At 44.5% G+C, this 25,245-nt stretch overlaps 1 protein-coding gene across 1 annotated transcript; it reads right to left on the bottom strand.

The window, feature by feature from the left end:
• Positions 1–1,550: 1,550 nt before the first annotated feature.
• Positions 1,551–25,178, bottom strand: RFWD3 (ring finger and WD repeat domain 3). Its single transcript, XM_074839613.1, has 13 exons — positions 25,133–25,178; positions 22,486–22,861; positions 20,891–21,126; positions 19,020–19,120; positions 18,722–18,919; positions 16,424–16,515; positions 14,188–14,302; positions 8,959–9,187; positions 7,607–7,757; positions 5,207–5,383; positions 4,379–4,593; positions 3,898–4,115; positions 1,551–3,268 (listed from the first exon to the last, which is right to left on the bottom strand). Exons 2-13 carry the CDS (start codon positions 22,857–22,859, stop codon positions 3,125–3,127), a joined length of 2,250 nt encoding a protein of 749 aa, XP_074695714.1. The 5' UTR covers positions 22,860–22,861; positions 25,133–25,178; the 3' UTR covers positions 1,551–3,124.
• Between the last annotated feature and the right edge of the window lie 67 nt (positions 25,179–25,245).

Here is a 25,245-nt window from a genome sequence, read left to right as displayed (position 1 = left end):
ACACTACGAACCAAAAGCTCAAACGCAAGGGTGGGTGCTGTGGCAGTGAAGCCCCCGTGGTGCAGAGGCCAGGCACAGGCAGGGAGCTGGCTGCCTCCTGACCTTCCCCTGGCCAGGTTTTGCTCGCTCCCATCACCCCGCCTGACGCTGGGTCACTCTTGCTCGAGGGACAGGTGGAGGACAGCCCTTCTCAGGAAAACACGGATCCCTCCGACTCCGGCCTCCCCTTCCCAGCCTGCCACCCCCCAACCCCACACCTGAGCAACAGGGGCTGCCCAGGCTGGATTGTGTTCAGCACTGGAACGGGCCCTGGGTTTCCTGCCAAGCTGCCACCGCAGTCAGCTCTGGCCAACGCTGTCCCTCAGGCCTGGTTTTGCAAGAATTAAAATTAGGAAAGGTGCTCCCCTGCAACAGCCTGGAGAAAAATGTTAAAAAAACGCCGGTGCAGAGCTAAGAGCAAGGCCGTCTGCAGGAGCCACAGCGCTGCCCAGCTTTACCTATTGCCTCACATCAGATTTACTACAGGAATTGCCAAGGGGCCGCCCTGCTTCACGATAACAAAATCTTCCCAGAGACAGAGGCAGAAATAGCCACAGAGTGGCTTATTGCCTAAAACGCCAGTGAAACAGCTCAGCCTCTAATGACAGCTGCCCTGCACCCTGCAGAGACACTGATTTTTTTTTCTTCCTTCTATCCCAGAATCTGCCCCTTTGACTCTAGACAGTGATGAGCAAATATTTAATTAACACATTTGACCTTTTATCAGCCCTCAATACTGATAGCTTTCTGCATGCAATTTAGGTGCTCTTTTCCAGAACCTGCTGCAAACCTGTGAGTAGGACAATGTTACAAGGTTCTTCACATTTCAAATCTTTGAAAGTCTTCTTAAACTCTGGATTTGAAAACTGAGAGAGCATGGAAGTGTCATCTTCCGTTATTATTTTAATAGCATTTAAGTTTGTACTTCTTAGTCCTGTAGGGCAGTATAAAGTAGAAAACAAGTGCTACCTAGGAAATCAAAAAGCTAAGAGGCCTTTTAATTCCTTTTCCTGTGTATGTTTAATATTTCCCCAAATTTCTTGTGGGAAGGGGTTGGAGTTGACTGAGCATAAACGATGCCTCAAAATGGCTGAGAACAAGCAGCTCATTGCACTAAGTTGTCAGAGTGCAGCCTGCTCCTTCTGGTTTTAGCTGGTCTTACTGGAGACCATCTCAGTGTTACTCTTTCTACTAACCCTTTGTTCCTGATCATCATTAAAATGCCGAAAAGTCTCACATCAGTGAGTTTGTTTCCAGTTTAAAAGACGTCTCAGGTGCACAGCCTGGCTCAACCCTTTCCTTTCCCCTCACCTGGTCAGAGCAGCGTGGTTCAGTGAGGACTATTTTGTCACTAAAGGCCTCCATTATTTCAGTTTGAAGCCAAGTGTGACTTGAAAATACTACAAAGCATGAGAAACCTCACCTGCATCCAGGGATGCTTGTTGATGTTCACAAGATACACAGTGTATATCACTGAGATATTTTTAAAGGACAGCAGCACCAGTTATACTTGATAAACTATGAACACTTTATTTGTACAGTATATAAAAATATAGGAACAAAATACTATACAGAAAAATATAAAGTTAAAAATGAGATTGAGAAGATCTCTGTTTAAGAGGGAAGACAAACAGGATCACACTGTGCAAGCCTCAGACTTCAGAAAATAAAACTGTTCTGGCAATTTAAGTGGTGGCACACTCAATCCAAACAGAACAGATGCTGCTTACCACAGCCAGAGGCAGAGGTGTGCCGAGGGATAAGTTTCCAGCACAGGGAACTTGTCTTGCAGCTTCCGACATCCTTGCAAGTTTGTTTTCGTTAAACATAAAGTGAAATCTAAGTCCTCTTCCATGATCTGACCTGGAGATAAACGTTCTCACACCCCTCAGCATATTTATGGTAAGGGTGCCAAGAGCCCACTGTACCTGGCCAGCACACATCCCCTGCGCTGCGAACCCACCCCACGGGCTCAGCTTTACGTAAATCAGCCAGTCTGCAGCACACTTGCACACAAATACAACCGGAAGCTGCCTGTGACCTGCCAGTGAACTGGTAACTATGATTTAAGGAAGGCAAAAGGTCAGTGAAAGCAATCTGATGAAATCCCTGAGTCTCCACCAGTTCCTCAAAGGGGGGAAAAAAATAGAAAAAAAAACAAACCAAAACAAAAAAACCTAAAAAACAGCAGCCAGCATTCCTTTCCAAGGTACTGTCTCAGTACATTGCTGTCTTTAAGGACACCACAGACTTCAGCAGCCAACAGTACATCTCCTCCTCTTTACCTGTACTTCTAGTGTTTCATCTTCCACAACCAAACTGTCCAAATTTGCTTGTGGGTGAAGCAGGAAAGAGAGAAGGAGGAAATGGGGGCAGAGATTAATGAATTACAGTGCAAAGTATATGCTCATGGGAAAAAAAAAACAAAACAAAACAACAAAACAACAACAAACACAAAGAAAAAGGTTCTCTGTAGATTTTCCAAGCCTGTGCTCTCCACAGGTACAAAACAGGGTCTGTCCTCATCAGGCAATAACTGCCAACTGACCCTAGACCTTCAAAAGAACACGGGAGTATGTTCTCTAAAGCAGCGAGCTTGCCTTTACACCGAGTATCGGCCACGGCTAGCGAGATGCCAATATCGCCACCTTTTCATCACCCAGTAATCACACCAGGACTCCACGAGAAAGTGCGGTGGGAGTCTCAGGTCTTCGAGTTCCTCTTATTTTGTTGATTCGTAGAAGAGATTTGCAAGTGCTGTATTCACACTGGAAAAGAGTGCAGCAACACACGCTGGAGACAGTCCAAGAATTACTGCTGTGCTGAGGCAGTTTGCAGAGTCTGACTGAAGAAAATTGACCTAAGAAGAAATAAGGGTAGACCTAAAAAGGAAGATGGAGGAAGAAGGGAATTGCTCCAGGCACCAGCACATCCCAGTTCCTGCCTACTGCCAGAAAGGTGCTGTAGTGGTTCCTTTCTCCTGTAAGCAGCACGTGCAGGACAGCAGAGCCTGGGACGGAGCGGTTGTGTAGGGTTGCAGGTAGCAGCACGTTTGGAAAGCCTCTGGCAGGCGTAGGGACCACTCTCACTGCCACTTGTAGAGCTTCACCGTCTTCTCAGTCAGAGTAGCCAGGAGGTGGGTTTGGTTCACTTCCAGGGGGCAGATATCCAGCACAGGCAGGTCAGCCTGCAGCTTCTGCAGCAAGGAGCCACTGCCAGCATCCCAGAGCTGTGGGACAGAGAGGGTCAAAGGCTGCAGAAATCCCCCCTTCCATACAGAACAGAGCTTCCTCTCTCTAGAGAAAAGACTTTCCTCAAGTTACTTACAGGACCCTTTCTCTACTTTTGCACCCTGCTTGGATGGTCTTTAACAGACTCGAGCACGACATCTCCCAGACTGCCCTCTCCTCTGACCCTGACTCACGCAGCCTGTTGTCCATCCCCTGCAGTCGAGCTGCTTTTTCACATAAAGGGCAACCCTTCCCCTCAGCTTCCCCGTCAGTCCCAAAGAGCCTGCGTCCCCCCTCGCAGCACATACCACCTCAGCTATCCCACCAAGCCTGTTACACCACTCACAGCGCCCAGTTGCGCCAGTGTGCCCAACTGCATTCCTCTGGTGGACAACTGGGGCTCGCTGCCTACATTCCTTTCGACGGATGTGGACCTTGGCTGATACCGAGTGTCTCACGCCATCAAAGAGTTACACCTGCTACAGCAAGTGCAGCAGTCCAGCCTGCACAGGGTAATGTGCGTGACAAGACAATTCCCACCAAAACACACTGATGCTGTGACTGATAAGGCTTCTCTCCTAAAAACTGCAATAAAACCCCCCACCACACTGCGAGCAATGATAGATACCAGGGCTGAATTAGATGCCTCATCACCGGCACACACAAAGACGCTGCCATCCTCCTCCGGGCTCTGAAAAATGGCGTTTTTGGTCAGCAACTTGCAGGTGGGCCCAGCACTGAAAGTCTGAACCGGGTTAGAAGAACACACCACATCTTCCGAGGCCTCTGTCAGCGGGCTGCAAGTCAGTTCCATCATCACACAACGCACACATGGGTTATTTTTACCTGTGTGGCAGAAATAAAAAGGTAACCTTTGGAAAACCGAATTGCAGACAAGTTTTAACTGTAGGAATACCAGCAACACCACCCTGCAGCTGCCTCCTTTTGCCCTCACCCAATTCTTATCTATGTGCAGATGCTCATTGCTCCAGCTAGGGCAGCTACTACATTTCTGCTGTGCCCTCTGCACCAAAGCTGCTGCTGAACTCCACGAGCAGCAGGCCAGAGCGGCGATGCAAAGCGCGCTGCAGACGCGTGCCGTAACGTACTAGGCCTGTATGTTGCGAGGCAGTGCCGTGTGCTGATCTCCGTTTGAATATCGATGCATCCTCCAGGTTCCAGTGGCAGGTGATGAGGCCGGTAGGAGTTGTCAGCTTTCTGTTCCCAAAAGCAGGCTCCTTCCAAGGTCCCAGCTAATATTCCACCGTAAGGCAGTGAGGCTGAGGCCATCCGGGGCAGATAGGACAGCGATACCATGGGGCACCTGAAAGTGGGACTGGTAAGAGTCAGTGCTGCCAGCTGCAGCCATGTTGGTGCTCTGCCTCACCACTTCAGAGCTCGTCTCTCCCACCACATTGCAAAGAAAGGGCCTAAGGAGGCTACAAAATGGTCCTTCAAGCAAGGAACCCCAATGAGTTCAAGAACAAATGAAATTCAACTTAACTGCTGAGCCTCATGTTTTAAAGGAGACAGCACACATCAGATGCGTGTAAATCAGCATTTGACTCCCTGAATAGAAGAGATGGAAGTACCAGCATCTCGCACCTCTTTCTAATTTGTGCTTTCCGAATTAAATACTAAACCCAACTCCAAAACAAATTCAATAGGCAGCACCGGTGGGTCCATTTCTGACCACTGTGTGCCTTGAAAAGCTACAGGTGCCAAGCACTCGTACTAAGTTATACATGTACCATGCAACCTCATGAAAGGCTTCTCAAATCTGTGCTAAATTTGAATGTTTGAACAAGAGATTCACATAAAACAATTTACACTGTTACAATTGCTGTGTGATTTATGAAAGAAGCTTTATTAAGCTAAACATATAGCTTAATGTATATTAGTGAAGTTGAAAGGAATGAAAAGTCCTTACACTGTACCTGGACTTCTGAGGGACTAGTTCCTGGACATGAGAGTTCGTGTCTCTCAAATCATATATCATGATAGAGCCATTGACCAATCCAGCGTAGATGTAGTTTGCATCATCGAGGCACCAGCAGCAGCTCCAGACAGGACGGCCAGCATTGTATGTCTGCACCACAGTGTTTGTTGCCAAGCTGCAGAAGAAGAGCAAAGTGTTGGCCTGTGGCACAAGCATCTACTGATGACAAAATAGCATAATTAAGGTAAGTAAATACAGCTTTTAAAAGTCTTTAGACAGAAGCCTTTCTCTCGACTGAATTCTGAATTAACTCCTCCTTTATTCCAGACACAAATCTGGAAAATCTAGACAGAATCATCACTTGGATATTGCCAAGTGATTTATAATTCTTTCAGACCAGTGCTTCTTTTTCCAGATTGATTTTTGGAGATTGGGAAAGGAAATGCCAGAGCAGGGTCTCAGCTGCCTTACTGGAAAGAGAAAGCTAAGTTACTTTTCTGGAAACAATTAGGAGAAGCGACTCTAGTGTAATCCTGTAATACTGCATATTCCTGAGATCACATCTCTTCAGATTACATTTCTCATTAATTTTTTTTTTTTTTTTTTTTTTTTTTTTTTTTTTACACACAAGAGTAACAGTGCTTATGCCTCAAAAGAATCCAATTTAAGCAAGAGTGAGACAGTGAGCGGGGTAGACAATTAAAAGCACATTTAGTGTTAATTCTTTAGAAACAATTTGTGGAAGGAAGAAGAGGGGAGTACAGAGGGGGACAACCCAGAATAGCAGATAAAGTTGGTGTCCGATTAGAACATACTTGCAGTGGGCAGTGCTGTCAGCAGAAGCTCAGCACATTGAGAACAGTGCGAGATAGAAGAAAGCACATATCAAAGTAACTCTGGATATCCTTTGCAACACATGGGTTTCTCCCCAGGGGAGGTAATTATGCTCAGAACTCCAGAGAAGCAAGTCATTGCTCCCGGGTAAGTACAAGGGGAACAACCACAAAGACAAATCTGGCTGGGGAAACAGGGAGTTTGATATCAGAACAGCGTCTGGTTCAAAACAACAGGAAAAAAAAACCCAAAGTCATGGTGCTATTTTAAACTCTTGCAAGCCAGAACAGGAGACTTAAGGACATCTAGCATAATTCCTTTTGGTAGGATGACTATGAAATCAATAACTAGAGAAGAAAGATGACCAAAGGGGAACTTTTCTTTCATAGGGAGACTGAAAGAAGTATAAAGATGCTGCTGAAGCAAGCACTTAACTCCAGGACATTCTGGGATCAAGCACAAAAGCAAGAGGATCACAAGTTCCGATGCAGACGAGGCAGTGAGAGGCAGATAGGGGAGTCAAACGTCGGAGCAGATACTGTGACGAGAAGCCGCTCTCCAGATTAAACCAGGAAAAGAATACCAACCTCATCGGTTAGAAATCTGACATGTTGACTTTAGCATAGGAGACAGACAGTTTTGTTTACTTTTAACTAGTCTAGCAAACATTTCAACATGGTAAGAAGAAAGCAACATTCTTTACATTTTTGTTGCAGGATTAAGTTCTCTCCATTGCTTCGCTCCTGGGAAAGAATTGGGACTAATCAGTCATAACAGACACATACCCTGCCTAACCCTGTACTAACTGACAGACAGATGTGCATAAAGATGTTAACATAACTCAATAAGAATCAATCAGCCAACAAAGTTCTGAAGCAGCTTAAGTATAGGATTGAAGAGCAGCACAGTAGCAAGAAAACAGTCATAGGCTGTAAATTCTAACAGGACTGGACACATTTTTCTCTCAGCCTCTGCATAATTAGTCTTCAACCTGCTGCTTTAAGCCTCTGCTAGCTCCAGAGAACCTGTGCTCCTCTAGCATGTGCTCAACAGTGCTGTCTATGCCTTCTGTGTCTCAGATGAATTCCTTCTTGCTCTGCAAGAAGTTTAAAATCAGAGAAGCCACGGAAGGGTTAGCACAGGGAAGAAAGCACCCAACCTAAACACCCCTTGTTTCTGTTTTATGCCATACAAGTTTCCATGTTTCACACTTCCCTGCAGTAACAGAAAACCAAGTGAATAGTAAATTTCACATCTATACATTATGCTACGTTTGTTCACAAGACAGCTTGGCCAATCTGTGTTGAATTCCTTGTTTTCTTCTGGGAAAAGCATCACAGACAGCTGGCTCCATAACACCTCCACCTAAAAGATCCAAAAGCATGAACAAGTCTTTCCCTCTTTTAGTTCCCACATGCATGGAGAATATACAGACCTGATCTCATCTTAGCAGCATCTTTTAGAAAGCAGAAGAGCAGTTGCTGCAAGACATTTCTAGCAAGACAGAACAAAATCCAATCCACTCTCTTGCACATAAGCAAAACTCTGCTGGGACAGGGCTCACCTGGTAAGTTTGAGAGTGTTGTCCAGAGCAGCAGAGAGCAGCAAGCCATCTGCTCGGCTGCCAAAAGCCAGTCCCCGAATCTGTTTACTATGGATGGGGATGTACTGACTGCTCTTCAGGTTGGCCACGCTCATCATCTTAACACCACAACCTGTCACAGAGTAAGGATAAAGCAGGTTACCGCAAAGCGGCATACGTGTAGAACCAGCAATTCAGTGCCAGAACTACAACGTCTGTTCTGAAGCCTGTGGTGGGGTGAACACGTAAACGTTATTTGCTGTTCTGGAGAAGAACTGCCACAAATCATTCTTTAGTTCAAAAGGCAACAGGCCTAAATCCTTAAGGATCCCAGCCAGCAAGAGCAAACTCAGTATCAGTGTTACAATTTTTGTTACAAGAGCCTGCTGCTCTTTAGCCAGTTTTTTCAAAGACATTCTTGCCTAGATAAAAACAAGCACAGTAGGATTACATGGCTATTTAAGAGAACAAGTGTCATTGCAAAGAATGGTTACAGGTGAACTTAGCCTGTGTGCTACAAGAGTCACCACAAAGCCTCCATTCAGAGATTCATTCCCTGGCTCCAAAAGCCAGAAAAATAAGGTCAGTGGAATGCAGAAAACAATTTTGTTATGCCTAGATAAGGCATATTAATCTCAAAACCATTAACCAAATAAAGTAAGTGTCATCATTCAGCAAGCATTGAAGTACTTTGCAAATAAACTCTCTCAGACTCTAATGCTACATCTATTTCATTGAAAAAGCAAGTTGGTGCTGGTCCAGATGTCAGGTCACTTGCCCCTGCCCCTAACAGTGAGACAAAAGCAGGGCTGCCCATGATTTCTTGGCTTCCTATTTCCTCACTGGGAAACAGTGCTCCTATCAGTCATATTAAAAGGTTTTTTTGCCCACCCCCCCCTGCTTTTTTTTTTTAAAAGAGTATTGACAAATCAGCTGCACATGGATCAATCCACCTGCAGTTTGGGGTAATATTTCTCCCTCAAGCACTGGAAGCTTCTCTGCAGGCCCTAGTGTGCTGGCCCCTTGTTCTTTCAGAAGACCCACCTTTGCAAGGACCAGACACACCTTTTATCTTCTTGTGGATGTGGCACTTCAGCAGAAGAGCCAGAGACCCTCTGCTAGAATTCTGCCATAGAAGTGACAGGGGAAAGAAGCTACCTCACTAAGCAGAAGCGACCAGCACAGGGGCCAGATGAACTGCAGGGGGTCTTATGAGTATTCCCAGTTTACAAGGCACATGCAGAGGTCAAGCAGAGAAGTGGGGAGCGGGGAGCAAGCAGAAAACACATTTTACTTTCATCTATGAACCCCCAAATCTTGACTTGCTTAATTACCAGGAATAAAAGTAGACTGTGGAGAAGGCTGTGATACCACGAGACAACTCAGCGAGTCACAGTATGCCATTACTCTGCAGTTCCCAGTCTGAGACACCACAAAAACCTTTTCCAAGTGGTACTTGCGCTGGCTTTGGCTGGAGGGGAGACCGCCTGGGGGGCAGGTGCGGGAGCTGCCAGGTTGCTGAGAAGCACTCGCATTGTGCTGGGCCACCAGAGCCTTCAGCTCCTGCAAAGAAAAAAAACCCAAAGAGCTTTAATGCGTCACTGTGATGTAACCTTCCATGCTATCTGTTCCAAATGCTCCAACTGTACTTGTTCTCAGATAAAGAGAGAAAATATGGTCCCATTTCCACGCTGTTCCTGAAATGCTGGATTTCCAAGTCCACTGACTATGACAGTGAGCAACAAAAGCATTCAAATGCTATGCAAGTTCTGGCAGAGTGTACTCAAAGTCTGTTATTGTATGTATTGGACCCTGTGAAAGAGGACTCTTGGGCAACACATAAAAGCCAGTAACAATTATTACCAGATCAATGCTGTTTAGAAGAGAATGAACTGCCAAGTATTACATGCGGCTAAACCACAAGAGAAAGTCAATTAAAACCATTTTCCAGAATTTTCAGAATGCCCCATAAAAAAATAAAAGCCCAAGTTTTAACATAAAGGGTGTTGCAGGAAACAAGTCAGTCTATTTAATGAAGATGACCCTGTTCTTGTAAATCCTGGGCAGCAAATTCCAGGAACAACACAACTCTCAAGAGCTCCAGACCTGTTTTCCACCACCTCCTCCCCCCTCTTCCTCCACCTCAGCTGATGAATGCTCAAGGATGCTCAGCAGAGACATGGCCAAAGGCAGCTTCCATCAGCAACAAGGTACTCCTAGAATTCCTCTTTCCACAGAGATCGTCAGGGGTGAGGTGGGTATGCAAGTAGTGGCACTGGCATAATGTCAGTCAACTAAAAATGTCCCTCAAAAAAGCACGTTGACCAACTTGTTGCAATCCAAGGGCAAAACCAGACCGTACAGAACCCCAGGGATATTAGAGGGAATGTATATATTAAGAAAATTGCTACTTGCTTTCTGTTATCTGAGCAAGATATGCTTCAAATACTGTGTAATTTTTAAACAATTAAGGGCCATAAGAGTGATATTATGAATACATTAGCAGATTGCAAGCTAGCTTCAGTATTGAACCAGCCACTACCACTTAACTCCTGTCTAGGCAAGGCAGCAGTTCTCAAAGACACAAGATCAAAGATCAAGCTCTACATTAATAGTTATCATCAAGACCTATAACTTTTGGAAACTGCTCAAGAGGAGAGCAATTCTGATATTTTACAGAGGTCTGACCTGTTTTGCATCAAGTGCATTGCAAATTCCCCAAGGGAATAAAAAACCTGAAGCTGAAGACTCAAGATGATCCCATTAGATCACGCAAAGACAAAACAACCTGGGGAGGAAGGTGTGGGGGTTGCCAGGATTCTTATGATGGAAGCTATAGTGTTGGGCTTAAAGTAGTCAGTGAAAACACAGGTAACTTAGAAAAAAGTGACTTTTAATCAGAAGTTTAATAAACTCATTATTCTTAAAAGGCAGGAGGATACTACCACCACCGAGGATCAGAAAAGATTAAAGTTATTTGTTGCTCTGGGAAGTTTACAAAACTCCTTGTCACCTGCACTCAACATTCAACTTTTACACAAGTTATTAAAAAGGAAACCAGACAATTAAGAGCCCAATGACTATTAGTACCATGTTTACATTTAAACACAATGGACGAACCCAGCAGAATCAGGAAGTCTTACTGGAGACACATTACCACAGTGATTAAAAATGTTGCTCTGCAGAACAAATTCCACTAATTGTGCTCAAAAGTACGCTCTTCTGGCAATGTAAGCCTATACTTTCCTTCAAAATGCTTTGCAAAGTTTTCCTGATGCCTGGTGTTAACTAAGGGCCTTGAGAGCACACTCATGTGTCCACCTCCTAGATTTCAGCTTACCATTGTAGCAATGAATGAACACAGTCACACAGGTTGGGGAAAGAAGGGGATATACAGCAGAAGTTTTCCTGAGGAGCATGCACGATAAGTAGAAGCAGGAGAGCACAATGAATACAAAAGGAAAACCACCAGCTACAAGAAATTCAGAACACTTTTCTTTTGAGTATTAGGTTACAATCTTAATAGCCAGTATGAAGCTTTAAAGACAAAGGCAGTTATCAGATGACTGTCCCTCTCTGGCTGTGCTCCCACATACCTCTCACAGAAGCCATGCCTGCTGTCTCACACCACACAGCCCCAGCCCTGCTTTAACAGAGAAACACAGGACGGTACAACCTCGAGCTGTGCTGCAGCACTACAGGGATTCCACCTTCCGTTGGTTCAGGTTCAAATTCAAAGGGTCACAGAGCATTTTTAATTGGCTTCACTATAAGTAACAGCTGAATGAAATATCAGCTTTTACTTCTTGTAGATCTCCCCCAGACATCAAGTGGAGGTGAACACAAAGATCACAAAGATGAAAGATTTTTATGTCATAAAACAATTAGCCTAGAATTTTTCTACAGGTGTTAGGTTCACAAATTTTTATTGATAATTTGCCACCCAATTCTTTTTGGATGCTCTGAAAATCCTATTTAAAAAAGCTTTTCCAATACATCAAGCAATATAAACTGACCTTTGCAAGGCTCACAATTACACTTGCTTTCTTCTCCACAGCAGCATGCAATCTCCTGCCATTTCCCTGCCAGGCCTCGCTTTACTGCTCCATATGCAAACAGAGCTACTGTTTCCCACTTGCAGAAATGAAGCTAACTTACACTGAAAATTTTGGCAGATTCAGGAGGTGTACTGCAATAGCTCCCATCTGATTCCCCAGGTTTCCAAAATGCAAGTCTGAACCTGCCATGCAGTGCACACCATATAGCTCGGCACGGCACACACGGCAGGTTTGCAAATAGAAACAACAGTTGAGAGCTTTCTTCCAGAGTTTTAGTTAACTACCTACCCTCTTTCCCCTCGACTTCAAGTTCCTTTCCTCATGTATTTTCATACATCTAAAGACTTAGAAAACATCCCTCTTCTAGCCTCAATCATTCTAAATACTTCAATAACAAAGTACAACGTACAATACTGTTAACAGACAAGAGCAGGGAAAAATGCATACAAACCTAAAACCAGGCCATAACTAGTGACGTGACTGCTGATGAAGCACAGCTCTCAAGGCTGTTAGCAACAAAAAAATGATTCACACAATGACTTCTGGAGGGGAACCGATGGCATTTGCTTTCCCTAAGACTTCAGACACCAAGGTTTGTACGCAACCAATGAACATCAAAACTGTTCCAATAAAGTTCTGTGCAACTGAACTTTGCCATACCAAACGTCCCTCTGAGTGTACAGATATTGCACACATTTCTTTTGTAATCCCACAGCACTTTGGTTTCTATATTGACTTACAGCTTTATATGCCAGTTAAACATACTGTTTTCTTACGCCATCAGTAACACTGCCTGCTGAAAGGACCAGGGCAACAGACTGAAGATGTAATAAGGCAAGTTCAGATTAGACATTAGGAAAAAAAAAAAAAAACAATTTCTCAGTGAGGATGGTCAAACAATGGGATGTCCAGACAGGATGTTGTGTGATCTGGTTGCGTACACTCAACGCCTGGCATGACAGTGCCCTGAGCAACCCAGCCCAACGCTGAAGTTACCCAACTAGAGTTGGGCTAGAAACCTCCAGGGGTCCCTTCCAACCTAAATGATTCTATGCAGGTAGTTGCTTTACTAGATGACCTCTCTCATAAGACAAGGAACTTGTCAGAGATATGCTCCCAATATAATCAAACAACTTTAGAGACTTATTCCAGACTTCCTGCTGATTTTCTGCTCCCCAGCAAATTGTTTTACTTTCAGTTTAGTCACAGTATAAACAAGCACCTTAAAATTGCTTCCAGCATTCACATTAACCACTATAGGACAGTGATGAATGCAGTATAAATACTGAACCAGCGCTGAAAGAACACAGGGTACTTAATCTTTAACACATGCGACTTCAATTCAGTTAGACTGGATACTCTATCATTTAACACCAAAAGAATTGCAGGAAGACATTATGGACCCGCAGTTTTATCTTATTCACATTTTTCTTAAGCCAGAGTTTGAAGTGGACCAATTTTCTTATTAGCTCTGATGAGCATACAGCTTCATGCAGGAATTTAGGCAAGCAATTTATAAAGCCTTATCTTACGTCACACAGGAAGACTTCAACAAAGAGGATGTTGCTTAATTTACAGACATGAATAGCCAAGGCTATAAAAAAAAATCCAGAAGTAGAGAAAAGCATAAAATTAAGTGAGTTGCTAGACAGCGAGAGATTAGATATTATCTACTTCATACAACAAAAGAGTAGCAAACTGGCTCTGAAACAGGCTCTTGGAAAACCTAGCACTGGTGGAACATGCCAGATAATTCACAGTTGGAAGCACCAAGTAGAGTCCACAATTTACAGGAATCCTGCAAAAGCAGCTGTGATAGGTTACAAAATATCGCAGTATTGCATAAGCCAGAAAGGAAGAAATCATTTAGCAACCGGTCATTTATTTTCAGTAATTTGCATTCTAAGGGGACAGAGGTGCCTCTCAGCAGCTGTTCAGCCTACCCTACTGACAGGCCAGGTCTCATGGTACCAGAAGGTGCTTAAGGAGAACGTTGACTGACCTTCACAAAAAAATTAGGCTTCTTTTTTGTTTTCTTTTGTTTTTGCAAATAGCCACACCTCTTCATAAATTACTTCTCAAAGGCTCTTGACTAACTAGTGATAACAGGTCCCATTACAGGTTTACTGTAGATATTTTCAAAACTTATTTTGATGCAGCTGAGAGAAAGATGAGGAGAATAAGTATGGTGTGTATTACAAGGCCTTTCCAGGCACCACCAAACCTGAGGAGGAATCTGCAACAGCAGGAAAAAACTCTACTGCTAAACTGCACTTGCAACTTTGCTTAAGTCTTAGAAGCACAAAAAAAAAAAAAAGTCAGTGTTATGTAGTATACATGAATACGGCAGCCTGGGATGTTTAGGATACTCCTGATGATTCACCAGTTGAGTTTACTAAATCTTGCTTATTAAAACTGGAAGCCTGCCTTCTCTCCTCTAAGGGAACATATAAAACAGGTTGAAGAGAAAGGGAATCCTCTGTGTATTAGTAGCATGAGACTCACCTGAACTTGTTTGCGGAGTTTGCTGCATTCATCTGTCAAAACCTGCAACTGGAGACGGCTCTGTGCAGATTCCAGCTCTGCCTGTCTCCGCAACATTTGCTCCTTTTCTAAAGAGCTGGAGGAACAAGAGAAAAGGCAATCGTTAGGACTAGGTATTATCTAGGATGCTTCTCTGGGCTGTCAATTCCTATCTTCAGACTTCATCCCAACACAAGTCCTGTTCAGGTAAATTCAAAAGTTACAGAAAATCTGGTACCACGCTCATCCAGTGCATTCACCTCAAGATGTTCTCAGTTATGCAATCGTACCAAATGACTCACTCAAGTATTGTTCCATAGAAACAACAGCCTTTCTCCTCACCCTCTCCAAATGTACTAATTTAGTAGAGAAGAGTGAAAGAGAAATCACTTTCTTCCCCCCTACAGAAACAGTTTAGCAAATTCTCTACCATCAATGTCCATGTAATATACCATGTCAGTAACACAGCAAGTCATAACACAGCAAGATCTTCAAGCTTGTTTCTACTACCAGTAACTAATTTTGTATTTCAGGAAAATATAGCTGTATCAGAAATACACAGATACAGATAAGTTCTCTGTGACTGCCCATATAGAAGCCATGCCTCACCTTTAACCTAAAAGTGCACATCATTTAGCAGCAGCAGTTTTGATAACATACTTCAATTTCTCTTTCATATAGGCTTTATGTATGAAGGGACAGTTAGAGGGGGAAGAAACACCAGTATTCCTTAAAATTATCTGTAGATTTGGTCTGTAACGTTGACCACCGCATTCTGCACTTCAAAAGCTGCAATATTCCAGTTATTTCAGCAGTTCATGTGCAGGGAGATCTAGCTTGCCTAAGTACCTTCTAAATATACAGACCCAGCCTTGCATGTTCACAATGCACTGTCACTTCAGCTTCTTCATGCAATTTTTTTTTTTCTGCAGAAGAAACAGGTGAAATGCTGTATTTAACCATAGCAAACACATCCTTTACGCAAGTACCCAGAGCCTGAAGGCAAAGAACAAAACCCATGATCTTACTCCTAATTCAAGGCTATGTGCAAACAATATTGATGCCTGCATCAGTGTCCACATTTGTCCTCCACTCGTGGCCGTGTGCCACACAGCAGTCGCTGCCAGCAACTTCACGGGACTGACAGGCAGTCATTGCTGTCTGCCTCCCAACAAAAACAGGAGGCAGAGGAGGTGTAGGGCAAGTGGGGAAGGGCTGCAGCGAGATTCTGAGACACAAGCAGCAGTTAGACAACTACCTCTCCATGAGAGATAACAAGATTTAAACACCCAAATGCCTTCTGTGCTTTTGAAAAAAATACTATTTATCGTTTTTGCAGTGTCAAACCAGTAAAAGAAGTGTGACCCTCCTAAAGGTACAGTTCAAACACCATCAGGAAGTGGCAATCTGGACAGAAGAGATATTTTCCCTTCCTGACAGTTACTCCTCAATCATTTCTGATTAATAATTACCAGGATAGTGAGGCTTCTATTGAAAGACTGCACTGAAAGAACAGCAGTATAGTTAGAGACATGTGAAGATGACCCCAATTAAATTCTATTCACTACAAGATTCAGGAGAACTCAGATATCTGCAGCCTTTTAATTTCAGAATAATATCTGTGTCAGCATCTTACTGAAAGGAAATTAGTCCCCATTTTCATACCCACTCCTTTTTTCAACAAAAAAAATCTACCTTTAAGTTGGAGGGGGAAGTAGAGTCATAGCAATGCTTGCTGACCTTTTGTAAGTAAAGCTACATGAAGAGTTTGACAAAGCACGATGGAAAGTGATTCATATGAGAGATTACTCTGTTTAATGCATGCAGGAAAGATGGCAGAAAAGGTCAGCTATTCACCCCCCTTGCATTTCTAACTATGCCTCGCTTTTCTCATCTAATGATGAATTAGCAATATAGGGCTTTTTGGCAACAACTCTGCATGTTCTCCCATGATGACATTTCAGGGTACAGCTATTTCAGTGCCACAAAGCACAAACTCAAGAATTCTGTTCCAAAAGAAAATTCTTCTCACAGGTAAGACACGTGCAACCCAGCAAGGCCTTGGTTTGTTAAGCCACCCATACTCATGATAATCCCCAAGAGAATGCACAAGTTGCTTTAGACAATACAGGCAATTAAAGCATGAGGTGGAAGCCAGACTGCAGCTTTCAGTGGGATGCAATCAGTGAGGTCGTAGCTCTACGTGGAGACTCCGTACCTTTTCATGCGCTCCTGTTCGCTGGTATCCAGCGCCTTCAAAGTGCGAGCATACAGGATCACAATGTCAGAACGTTTTGCTTTCTTATTGCACTGAAATAAAAGGCAAGTTCAGTTCATCTACAAGAATTTAACTATCTAAACTATGCACCTCTACAAGCTGCTAGGTATTATTCTGAAAAATCCCAATAGGTTTGAAGGGAGGGGTTGTCTGCTTGAAAACAAATCCACAAAACCACAAACATTAACACAGCACGTTTGCCAGACGCTCCCTCATACAGACACCAGAGCTCTAATCGGGGCGACAACAGTTTCGGTCATGTATCCTACTGCAACTTGAATAATGCATCTCCTTGTTTCCCACTAAATTTATTCTGCTACAGCACCAGTGACACAGCATGGTCAGGTAAGTTCCAGGGACCCAAAAAAAAAAAAAAAAAAAAAAAAAAAAATCAGACAAAGGGGGGACAAAAGCTCTAAAAGAAAACACCAGCCCAACCTTTATTTTGAAAGCATTAAAACTGGCTGCTTGGCCAACAGACAACGATCTTGGAACCCCTGAGCATACTCCCAACTCTGTTATTGACATACTATATTCCTTTAATCAAATCCTATAGGCCCAAATCCATAAAAGCATTCCAGTGTCAGTATGAAGCACTGACATCCCACTGATTTCAGCGATACACGGGGAGTCAGATATTTCAATAATTTTGTGCATCTGGCTGTGACCATTTAGTAGTTTAGATTCACCTTAAAAAGAAGGGATAATACCTCCCCCTGAGTTGGAACTTGGAAGAAATTATAACATCTGCAAGCTCACTGTTTTGCAAATATACTTAGCTGATCAGAAAAGAGGCAGTGAATACTCAAATCAAGTAAGCTCTGCTGAACATTAAATTACTACGTGCACTTAAAATGCAGACTTCTCTATTATTTAGTAGCACGAAGATATCATGGGCAACAGTTTCAGATCAGACAACCTCCCCTCCCTCTGTAAAGAGCTGCCTTGCAGAGCAGTAAGTGGCTAAGACAGCTTTCCTGGCAGCCAGCAGCTGTCACTGGCAGGATCAGGAATGCTGCAATTTCACAGTAACTTGCACTCAAGCCACTTAGTATACAGAGCACCACGCACAGCAACTCTGTGCTATTCAATCAGAGAATGCCCAGTCGCAAAGGACAGCGACTGAAAACGAAGGGAAGATGATTTAGCTGCAAGGTTCTCTCCAGAGCAAGTTCTCCCAGGAAATTTTCAGTAAGTACATCGCTAGAAGAAAAAGAGGGGGCAAGCACCCCTTACGAGTTGTTAGGGTTCAAGAAGAAAGCAGTCACAAAATTCCAAAGAGCACAGATGCCAGGAAGGTCTGAGAATCCTGTCTGGGCCTGGAGTGGGTGAAGAAAAGCTTACACAGAATTGACAGGGATGAGAAAAATAAGGTTTGGGCCTTTGCTATGGCAACAGTGATTCTTTAGGTTTAATCACAGTGCATGTCAACAGGAAGCTTCTTTGTGCAGGATTGCCTCCTCTCAACAAGTCAAGTAAGACTATGGAAGCTCTCAAAATGACAAAGCCAAAGAAAACCTGGGCTTCCAGCCACCAACTCGGGAAGTGGCAGAGCTGAATCCTATTTACAAGGTACTCAATTGACCTATTTTTTGCCAACATTCCTTTCTGGAAAAAAAGGAGTAAGGAATGGAAGCACATCAAAAGCGTAGGTCTAATCAAAAGAGATCAGTATTACCCAAGTAAGCCAAAAAGAGCACCTTAAAAAGCAGATCTTCCACTTGCAAATGGACATTAAGGATGCAACTTGTTTCTCAGTTCACTCTCTGCGAGCTACCCAAACAACCTGCTTAAAGGCTGCAAAAGCAGATAAAGCTCCAAACAGAAGCTTAATTGACCAACAACGGTTCTCAAACAGATTTCTTGTCCAATAACGTATTCTTTACGCTTAGTTAATTGCTTCTAGGAATCTGTCTGCCATTCCCACACTCCAGGACCACAGTGCAGTGCTCTGAAACCAATTACAGGTTTAGCACTTGAACTCTCAAACTTCTGAGTCTGCTACTCACAAATGTTCTACTTCAGAGAGAAAATCCAAGTCAGAATTCTCCCTTTAAAGCAGTGCTAGTTGTTCCTGGCCTAGCTACATCAAAATAAAGGTGATTTTGGTTATTGCTGACAGCAGTCAAAAGTGGATTCTTCATGCAGCAAGCAGTTGTAACAGTTACAGTGAGCACACCTGCAGCACAAGTTACCCGCTAGCAAGTCCTCTCCAGTGGACATAAGTGTCCATTTTACCTGGGGGCACTTCCCTGCTTGTCCCTTGAGCCACCTCTCAATGCAGGTGTAACCAAACAGGTGTCCACACCGCAACGCTGAGAGACGGTGGTCCCCAGCGTTGGTCCACTGCTCAAAGCAGATTGCACAGGTATCCCCCTCCTCCTCATCCGGCGGCGCGACAGGAACTGATGGTTCCAGTTTCTTTAGTGGAGTTCTCTAGGATTAAAAATAAACACACACACAATTTTTTTTTTTTTAGAAAAATGCAGCATGGCCCATATTTAATCTGTCTCCAAAAGCATCTAGGTCATCTTACCTGCTTTTGCTGGACTTCAGCCTCTTCACCTTCTTGACTTCCATGTTCTGCAGAAGCTTGAGACAAAGCTTGAGGTGGCTCTGCTTGGACCTGACTGGAAACTAAAGAAGGCATTGCTTAAATGAACTGATACATAATGGGGGGGAAAGGAGTTCTCCTTGACTTGACCAGAAAGCATCGGGGCATAAGGAAAGCAGTGCAACAGCTACACAGGTTACATACAAAGCTTCAGATCAGCATCCTGGATCTGAAGGTCAGGCAGTCTGTGCATAAGCCCTTCTATACACCCATGGTAGTGCTGAAAAACTACTCTTTCTTTTAGAGAAAGCAGCAGAATTTCAGCATATTCAGTGGAAAAGGAGAGGTCTTTTAAAGACAGCAATTGTTGTCGGGATTTTCTGTCCTGCTGGAAACAAATATATCCGTGTACAGGTCTCTAGTTAGGCTGATTTAAGGATAGAATCCTGCATCATTATGCCCAGAGAAAGACAGACACCAATATGAAGAAGTTATTTTGCCAAGGGATCTAAGCATGCATATTTCATGTGCCAAGAAAGCATTTACCGTATGCTATCTGTCCATTCACCCTGACTTAAGCAGTTTTCCAGCTGGTAGTTATCCGAACTATCAATTCTTCTGGGGCGTATGTTTTTCTGGTGGGCCTCTGTTAGCCCTTCTGCTGAAGCATGGGCACACAGAAACACTATGTTTGGATTACCACCACTAGCATATTAAAAAAGGAGCAGAAATCACTGCCTACCCCCTATCTCCTGACAAAACAAAAGAGTTTAGTCACATTTAGTATTCGAGGCAGGTATTCTCAATCCAGTAGAGAGGTATCACCTAACCCTGGCTAATGTCAATGAAGTTTTCAGCCTTTGTGGTCCGGGGCTGAACAGGAACCAGTGGCTTATATAAGCAAAAAAGACAAGGGAATTCCAGAAAACCCTACAGAGAGCATATGTTCACACAATATTAGACAGCACTGAACAGCTTGAGCTCCTGTCACGTGTAAGAGTAGCTCAAAGCAAGCAGAATGAATCTGTTCAAAAGACACCTCATATATGTACCCTCAAAAAAGGTGTCAAGGTGAGCTGGCCAGTCAAAAACAAAACTAAGGGCAGAGAGTGAAGCCTAAGGACATTCCTTAGAGACTGAGGTCAAAAAATAACCTTGTTCTCATATTCTCTGAGCATCAATAACCTTGACTAGCAAGTTAACTACTTGTCACTCTTACATAAACTGCATATGTTCACCACAAACAATGTCATCGAAGTGACGTGGCAGCCTGTGAACATGAGTCTAGATAAAGGATTGCAAGCCAGAAAAAGCCAAGGAAAGAAAGAGACAAAGAGCCCACTGTCCTAAGTATCTCTACCTCCTCAGCTAACTGTCACAAGAAGTTACAGGAATGAAAAGAAAACTCTAAATTGAAGCAGACTGAAATCACAAATCATTAAAAAAATACTGAATCAGATCCTTCTCCGAAAGCTGAAAGCACTGCTGATCTCCAGAGATGTGACAATGTTCAATAACACTCCTTGATAATATATAACAGCGGAAGTGTGCTAAATACTAATCTCTAAGCCTGAAGTTATTCTGAACATTTCCAGGATTATTTATAAGCAGCAGCCTGCAAACAGCAAAGACTGTATTTAACATTATGGTAGCAATCCCCCATTGCTGCTTCTGCTCTCAGGAACTGCTTGCCAGAAAGCCTTGTGGTAGCAACCTGCTCCTGTCAGCTGTGGGCATAATGATCTCTTAGCACCGTCTGTCGTGAAGCTTGAAAGGATTTCCCCGCTGAGTTTTGAAACAGCAAGATGAGTTTCTGAAATCAAGTCTCTACACAGCTCAAATATAGCACAAACCTCCCGAGCTAGCTGCTGGAGGTGTCTCCTGGGCCGATGGTAACAGCGGTGCTGCAGCCTCCACCACTTCCTCCTCCTCAGCAGAAGAGCTGCTGTCAGAGCTGCTCACTACTATTGCTTCATCTGAGCTGTGTTCCTGGTTGTCCCTCACAATATGCGAGGGCTCCAGATGTGGAACTGGTCCTGTAGGTGGCTCTTGGGTCCTGCTGACTTGAAAGTAACTGTCCAATGCTGCCCTGAGTCCAGAAAAGCAAGAAATAAAAGCCAGTTATTTCAGGTAAGCTAAAGGCTCAGCATGTTCCTCCACACTTGTTTGCAGTAAAATTCCCAGGCTCTGACTGCAATAGGAAGGTATCAAAGTTAACAGACCTTCTCTGGTAGAGGAGCAATCCCACACAATTGCCCACTTTACGAACAATCAACAGTATCATACAGCGACCATTCATTTTACTCAGCTCAAAGAAAATCTCCTTTCTCATTACAGCAATGATGATGTCTTCTTTTGGGGTGGGGTGGTGGTGGGGTTAGAGAGAAGAAAAGCAAAGACATAAATCTTGTTTGCTAATAGCCTAAGGAACTCCTAACCTGTACTTTACAATCCTAATTTAGACCTGGTTCCCAAAGCCACTGGCAATATTAGATACACGAGGCCTGTATCAGAGTTTCATTCCATGGACTACTTTGGGCCTAGTCTTTCTACTTTCCTTCTTCTTTCCTACTGGAACTTCATCCCTGGATAGAAACACCCTCCCCTCTCCCCCCATCAGTTCAGCTATCATCTCAATTACCCTTCTGATTAAAAAGAGAAGTCTGTCAGGTTGCCTTCTAGCCCCGAGAACTCCAGTGACCTTCACACACAAATCAAGGGCAAACAGTACAGTTATGTTTAATCATCTGGGAGGAGAGGAGTTCTTGGTCTCACTGAATTCAAAGGCAATGCTCCAGTTAATTATAATCTTACCCACAGCATTTACGAAAGCTACAAAGATGAGACAAAACCCAAACAAACCAGAAATGGCTATTTCTTTCTGACTGGAGGGCATCCTGCTTTAAACCCATCACAAATAGTATTAAACATAGCATTTTGATTTTCTTTGCCCGGAGGTAACAAAAAAAAACCCTAGAGAAAAATATTAGTTTGCATGTTTGTGAAAGCTTCTGCAGCAATTGTCACCAGAAAACCTAATCAGGCAATCCCCAAATCAAAGGTGAAACGCTCCACCGAGCTAAATGCTGGCTGGAACTGCCAAGAGTCAGCACTGCTGCAGGAAGCACCGACAGGAATCTGGCAGAGCAGAGGGAATGGTGCGAGCAGAAGCTCTGCATCAAGATGGAAAGCATAGAAGGGCTCAGAAGTCAACATCACCACTGCCAACATAAGAAACAGGAAGATACACTTAAGAAGAGCAAAGATCCTGCCAGAAGAGATCAGAGAGCGCTGTGCCATTATTGAGCTTAAAAGGTATATGAGCTGCCCAGAATTTGGCCGAAACCTGGGCTGAGCTGGGCTCTGTAAGCCAGGAAGCAAGGCAGTTTTAAACCAATGCCAGACTTGATAAGAGTGTAGTTCAGACCCAACTTCATTTCTGCTTTACCTGGCGCTGACTGTCCTCTGGGAGCCACCAACCCTCTGTTGCCTGCGAGCTCTCCTCACTCGCGGACGCTGCGTGACCTGTGGCACAGGCCGATACGGGTCAAACGCTCCTTGCAGCCTTTGCAGTCCGTTGAGAGCCACGGCGGGACCCACCTGCGGGTCAGGCTCAGCAGCTGCTTCCCTCGTACCAGCATTTATTATGCCAACAGCATCAGCAGCAGGAAGAACTGTAAGGCTGCCTCCTCCCTCACCGAGCACTGCAGCATGGGAGGACAGCGCTGCGTGACCAGAGGGCTCTGTGGGAAGCGTCCTGAGGTTCTCTACAGAGTAACCAGCCACTGGTTGGAGATCAACTTCCATCTCTTCCTGAGCCATTTCTGCAAAGAGTTGAAGAAAACTAGTATTTATTTGCAAGTGTGCACCCTACTTCTAGCCTGACGGTAGCAAGAATCAGGTGCAGCAGTCAGTGACTACAAAAGATTTTAGAATTCAGACTCGAGAGAAAAATTGTCCTTTTGCAGCAGAGCTAAACCATCTCAAGTCAATACACGTACGTGAGCTAGTACAGCAGGGAGCACCCTCCCAGAGTCCTGGACTCCAAGTCTTTGGCTCAACAGCAGCTAGTACCAAAGGCACATTGCAAAATCAACTTAAGTAAACCTTCGGATGAGTATGGAAAGTTAAGGGTGTCTTGCTGGCATCACTTACTTGCCAGTAAATTCATATGGATCTTGGAGAAGAGAGTTTGGAAATATTCTAGAGCAGCACTGCACAAACACCCACAAATACAGCCAGAAACAAGCTCTACAATGCAGCTGTGTGTCCATCACACCGCGCTCTCTGGAGGTGGGTTTATTTTCAAGTTTCTTCAAATAAAATTCCATTACGGTAACAGATCACTGCCAACCTTACCCACAGCTCACTTAACAGGCCTTCCAAGTACTTTATATTCACCAACACCGTGCAAACCCAGAAAGGGTATCACAGCAGAACCCGCAACTGAGATGTTACAGGTAGCAAGTTACTTACAGCATCAGCATTTGTGGATCCCTATTCAGCCTGAGACTAGATAAACATGAAATCTGCAGTAAAACTTCACATATATTATTTAAGGATTGTTGCCCTGCAAACATCTTTGGGATAAAGATTTCAGGTTACCTCCTAAATAGAAGTGCTACCTTAGGTTTGAAGAACAGAGACAACAGTCTGTGCACTGCTAATTATTACGCTGCTGTCAGCCACCAAATTAGAGCACTTTAGTCACCCTGTTCTACAAGCTGTCTTACAACACAAAAAAAGTTCAAGATTATTTCATTAAATAGGTGCACCAAAAAAAATATAGTCCTTTTTTGGAGATGGGGGTGTGGATTAAATTCTGCAAGCTGCTGAAGGTCATTCACATTCTCAAAAAAATACTTAGGCAATCAAAAACCTGAAAAGCCTTGGGAATTGTAGACCTTTAGCATTACTTAAGAGCCCAAAGCACACACCAAAACTTATTAGGCTAGGCACTGTGCAAACAGAGCAAAGGCTGCTCTTAGTACAAAGAATAACCAGAAAAATGTACGTAAGAATTAGTAGAGGGGGATGTACTAAGGCGCACATAATTTTATAGACCTTTTAAGAAATTCTAACTTACGAATCATTTTATAATTCTTATCCTAACAATCAATTCAGCCTGTTTGGCCAAAAATAGATGTTAAATGCCACCTCCCACCAGAACAGTCATAGTCAAGATATAATAATATTCAACGATCACGTACTGCTTCTCTAGCACTAGTTCATGATAAAATTGCTACCTATAAGCATAGCAGACCCTTTAGTTTCCCCATAAATTAACTGTGAGACTTCAAAATACTGCATATATTCACCATTGCGGGTTAACTAACCCTGTGGATTTCTTAATAAAAGAAAAAAAAAGAGTGAGATGTTAATACTGCCATTCTTCCTGGAGGCAGCAAAGGCCAGTGCTCCCTGGCAGAGCCCGCAGATGGAAGGTCTCCATAAACAAGCTTCCTGGGCCCAGCTGAGAACGGCCGGAGCGCTTTCAGAGGACAGAGTGCGGGGCAGGGCAGCAGGCAGCCTCACAGCAGCCTCTGCAGTCCTGACCCGCAGGCTGAACGCTGAAGCACAAGCTTCCCCTTGCGGAGAGCCGCCTCCCTCGGCGCTGCTCGGGCAAAGCCAGGCCCCGCTCCACAGCTCCGGGAGTTACCACGCTGCAGCTGTTTTCACAGAGTTAACCAAAAAAATCCAAACCAAGTGACGAGCACGCTCCACAAGCACGCGTTTATTTCTGGCTTTTTACAGGGCTCATTGATTCGAGCTAAGAGCTAGTCACACACGCGGCGCGGGAGGGGGAACATCTCTCCTCTGGCAGCCGCAGGCACCGCGAGCGCTCGGGACGCCATCCCCGACCTCCCCGTGGGCGCCTCGCGGCCCTTCAGGCCGGGGCCCGCCATCAACCCAGGCCTCCCGCCGCCCGGCCCCCGAGAGGCCAGGCCGCGGCAGGACCCCGCACCCCTCCCCGGCGCCCGGCCGTGGAGTCCCAGTCGCGCCCGCGGTGCTCGGGGGACGCCGGGCCGGGGTGGGGGACGCCGGGGTGGGGGACACCCGGGCCGTGGGACCCGTCCTCGCCAGCCGCCGCTCACCTGCCAGCGGGCCCAACCGCCCCGCTCGAGCTCCGCGCCGCCCCACCCCCAACCGCCCTACTGGCTGGCCATCACCCTGCGCCCGCTTCTATTGGGCGACCCGGGACCAAGCC

Source organism: Strix aluco, chromosome 14, assembly GCF_031877795.1.
Source record: "Strix aluco isolate bStrAlu1 chromosome 14, bStrAlu1.hap1, whole genome shotgun sequence".
Lineage (NCBI taxonomy): Eukaryota > Metazoa > Chordata > Aves > Strigiformes > Strigidae > Strix > Strix aluco.
The sequence above is the reverse complement of the archived record's forward strand: the minus strand, read 5'-3'. Positions and strand labels throughout refer to the sequence as shown.